Genomic DNA, 4519 nt, shown 5'->3' with positions numbered 1-4519 from the left:
GGGTGCCACGGGGCTGGTGGGAAGCCTGCCAGCCCCAGCCTGCTCCCTGATCCCCCATCTCGTGACTGCAGTCACAAGGCCAACTCTCTGTGGATGGCTGTTCAGACTAACTTAATTTCCAGACAGCAATTAGCAAACAATTGCACGTTCATTAGAGACTGGAGCGTTTTCTGTGTTTTCTTCTGGTTTTGGATACCACCAGGTTAAGGTAGTTTATTTTACTTCTGAAATAGGTGCAAAAGTGCCCTGAAATTGGAAATAAGAATTAGGTTTGGCAACAAGTTGGGAGCCAGAGCTTTAAGAACTGTCATGTTCGTTACATACCTGGTACAATACAACTAGTAGACTTTCCTTTCCACATCTTCCTCCAAAAGTAATACGAAGTAAAAGAAATCAAGCTGGTGTTGGTTTACATGTAATTTTTTGTAAAGAAACCGTTAAATACTAATGCACAAGTCACGTGTGTGAACTGATATGTAAAGGTATGTCTGTTCCTTCACGTTCTTGCTGCTTCCATGTGTTTTCAATTATGTATCATGCTGATGAGTATCTGAGAAATCCTATCAGGCACCGCCTCCCTTTGTAAGTAGAGCCAGAGTCAGAGCACCTTCATCGTAAGCTTTGGCCCGTGCTAGCCTCCCTGCTCCTCCCGGCAGCACTGATGGCAGCTCATGGATTGTCACCATTCTCACCACTTCAACCACTAAATACAATCTCTGGATTCTTAAAAAAAAAGAATTAAAAATGCTACATCTTGTTTTGTCAGCTAATTGAATGTCCTGGCAGCTGACCATGAAGGGAAGTCATGGTCCAGTATTGCAAGGGCTTTGTAGGTGCTGACCCCCACCATGGTTTGTCAGAGAGTTCTGGAGAAATGGTCTAAACTGGTGTCACACTGGTAAGGGAAACTTTAAACTCCATCCTGGGGGTTTAAGAAGGACTCTGCAGAGCAGTCTGGTTGCAGGGTTCTGCTAGGTGTGGCGGAGAACACACAAGTACTTAGGAAAACTGCAAGTGCAGTAGGTCAAAGTGGGACTCTGGCAAAGAAAATCCACAGTTCACACTGAGCAAAGCTACTGCTTTCTTAATCTGCATTTGAGGTTTGCGTGGGTTGTCTATACAGGGAGCATACTGCTCTCGTTGTAGATAACAGCCACCCAGCAGCCCACAAAGCGTGATCCTTTGAGTATCACAGCTGCCCACATTGCAGATTGGTGCCAAATTTGTCAGACTGGTGTCCCAGCACTAGCTCCTCCCCTAATATGTGCTTGTTGTGCAAACTCAGGGAAAAAAAAAAAAAACACAGGAAGGCTAGCAGCGGGTGGTAGGTTTTGCTGTGAAATCGTACTTCAGTGAAAGCAACCCAGGTGCTGTTATGCTGGCGCTTGGACACTGAATGACAGACATGTGGCAGGACAGATAGTTTAACTGCCAGCACAAGGACACTTGTGATCTCGAGTCACTGGAGTGTGTATACCCACTGCAATGCAAACTTCCTTTCAGCATTTCCCTTAAATGCGTTTGTTTTTAGAGGACCTGTTATTATTACACTGGTGAGTACCAAGTCCCTGTTCTTGCTCTGTCGTTAATCATCTCGCTTGGCTGCTTGGAAACAAGACCAGGTTACACGTGATCTTTCTCTGATGCAGTACTGGTATTGTTAGCTTACCAGACTAGCCTGGAATTATGCCTGGGTTTAGGTTTCTGATTAAAAAACGCAATAAACTGGTGACACCAGCAACTATTTGTTTTCTTACATGGAGATTGTGGAGGTGGGGAGGGGGGGAAAGAGATATAAAATATACACATAAACATATATATATGCACATATATGCTTCATGCATATTTTGTTTGCAGGAAAACTGCTTTACCAGCTTTCACAGTCAGAATGCACCATTGCATTCTCCAGTTTAAAACTGGTTATTACCTAAACCCTCACAGTTTTTCCTGCTTCCTCTTCACTCTCCAGGGTTTAAGTGTTGCTTGTGTTTTGCTGCTTATAGCAGAGATTCCGGAAGAACACAAGGAGGAACAGAATAAACAAGAACACACAGTACTTGCTGATGCTGGGTAGTTGTCAGCGATACAGCTTTAAAGAGTGCCAGATAAGGACCTGCAGAAAGAGTGCGTTCATGCCTGAAGCAGTACTGAAATCCCGATTTCATCCCTGGAATAACAATACCTGTCCTGTTAATTTTCTGTCCTCATTTATTCAGCCGGCCTCTTCTTTATGAATAATAGAATGTAGTTTTAAGTTTAAACATTGGATTTGCTTGACAGAAGTGTGTTTAACTCCTACCTATGTCCTAAATTAATTCACAGGTTGTCCTTGTACCAGCACGGCTGGGGGGTGTGGAGCAGGTTTGAAAATGAGCAGATGGGTCGGGAGTTGCTTATGACAAGGTGGTTGCCAAATGAAACGTCCACATAATGAGACAGGAGGATTATAAGTATCAGGATGTCTAATACCTGAAGTGACCTTAAGCCCAGTTTTCACACCCTTATCATTTACCATAATCATACATTTATTTTAGCTAATTATTTGTGCTCTCATTGGTCAGTGAACGCCTGCTAGTTTTAGAGCTGATTCCCCATCTCCTTAGGTGGTGTCAAGTCTGAGACATGGCACTAGGGCACCAACAGGACAGCTGTGCTGGAGGTGACTAGAAACGGCACCGTAACACGTATAAAAGGGCAAGTTTCAGTCTGAAATGATGACTTTTGAAAGTAAAAGAAAATGGAGGTGGAACAGTTGCTGTGTGGCAAGAGCTCATCTTCTGTTGCAGAGGACAACTGATAAATGGGGAACAGGGATTATCTGAAGGTGGCATCTGTAGCAATGTTTTATTGCAATTTGTGCCATTGAAGGTTACCAGTCTGTAAACAGGCCAAGGCATTTTCCTGTTCTAATGAAATACCCTGGCAACACTGCAGCCTTGTCATATTTATTAATTACTGGAAACATATATAATTTGGAGCTTAAAAACACTGTTCCAGAAGGCACAAGACCTCTAGTCTTCTCAGGGCTGTCAAGATGAAAAGCACCTGTGACAAAACCTCTGACAGAAAATCCAGATAACGGCACTGCACACGTTGATGTGAAAATCCTGTTTCAAACAATGCCAACCACAATGTCAGACGTAAAGCTTCAGATCAAACGAGAGTACTGACAAAATACACTTCCTTTTGTTAATACTATATAAAGTAACTTCTGTATAGCAATCAGGCCTCTGTCTTTACATTTGCACTGCATAAATCAGAGTTAAAGGATTTTTACATTTGTCTGCAAAGAGAAATGAAGATGTTGTTTATCCCCCCAGCCATTCTCACTATTTTTCTTTTTCTCGTAAAGCAGTATTTTCACTGAGAGATGGGTGCTAATTGCTAGAATCCACCAACTTGAAAGGTATGGCTTTTCCTGTAGACTGAAGGCAGGTGAGCAAGGTCTGATGTGGAAAAGCCTTTAGCTGCTCTTGTGGTGTTTCTGTACACAAGCGATGTATTCTTCCACGTCATCTGGAGAACCGAGGATAAGAGGGACTCTCTGGTGAATACTTTCAGGTTTCACATCCAACACCGCCTCAGTCCCTGTGGTTGCCATCCCACCTGCCTGCTCAATGATGAAAGCCATAGGGTTGCACTCGTAGAGAAGTCGGAGCTGGAAGGAAAGAGGGAACATGTGATTGCCTTCGGGGCAATTTACTTACCGGAACCTAACCTTACTTTTTTGTGATTTTGGAAAATTTTGCACTAAAATTCAACTAACATGAGTAGCAATGTCTCTCAGCCAGCCCCTCCTTCTTCCCTCTCCTCCTCTCACCTCCCTTAACACCTTCCATTTTGAGAAAGTGCTCTGACCCCACATCCAAATCTCACCACCATTGTTTCCAAGCTGGTGTACTGATGTGCAGCAGCAGTTTGTCAAAAATGTCAAAAGTAGTTGTCGGGCACACAGGCGTCGGCAAAAGAGGTAAGCCAGCAAAGTTAACAATACCGGGAAGAAAAGCCAGAATCTCTTCTCATGAACAGGCTTTACATTTTACCTCAAAGCTTGGGGTAATCATATTGTGTTTGGTCATGATATTTCGGAGTTTGAAATTTGATGCTCCCAGAGTCAAGTTTCAAGATTTGGTTGCTGCTTTTCAGAAATGTTAGTAGCTATTAGTGGCCTAAACTCATCCAGATAGCGACTCTGTGTTCAGATTCTTAAAAGCAAATTTTTCCTTTTGGCTTGGAAGCACTTTTGGTTTAGACCTTGGTACTTGTTCACATCTTTAAAAATGTCCCCGCTGGCGTCCCTGTGTTCCGGTGGAATGCAAACCTATTTGGGACAAGTGCCAAAAATTTGTCTTTAAATGGGCATAGATGATAGCTGGTTATTTTTTAATAGTCATTATTTCTGTAGGTCAAGTTGAATCTTCGACTGTCTATGAAGTGCTCAGGTACAACAATGTAAGTATATACTATGTTTAAAGCGCTTTTAACATGTGCAAAACAGAGAATGTTTTCCAGGGAAAGA

General features: G+C 42.8%; 1 protein-coding gene across 1 annotated transcript in view; it reads right to left on the bottom strand.

The window, feature by feature from the left end:
* Positions 1-3413: 3413 nt before the first annotated feature.
* The window catches only part of LOC104492544 (fructose-1,6-bisphosphatase isozyme 2-like), a gene marked incomplete at its 5' end in the record, with an annotated part of 11124 nt that continues 10018 nt past the window's right edge, over positions 3414-4519 (bottom strand). Inside the window, one exon of the mRNA XM_010135117.1 lies at positions 3414-3658. Within this exon, the coding sequence (XP_010133419.1) occupies positions 3464-3658 (195 nt within the window). The remainder of the gene's footprint in view (positions 3659-4519) is intronic.

This window comes from Buceros rhinoceros, unplaced genomic scaffold (assembly GCF_000710305.1).
Source record: "Buceros rhinoceros silvestris isolate BGI_N320 unplaced genomic scaffold, ASM71030v1 scaffold20234, whole genome shotgun sequence".
In the NCBI taxonomy this organism is placed as follows: domain Eukaryota; kingdom Metazoa; phylum Chordata; class Aves; order Bucerotiformes; family Bucerotidae; genus Buceros; species Buceros rhinoceros.
Note: the sequence above shows the minus strand (reverse complement) of the source record. Positions and strands in the feature narration are given on the sequence as shown.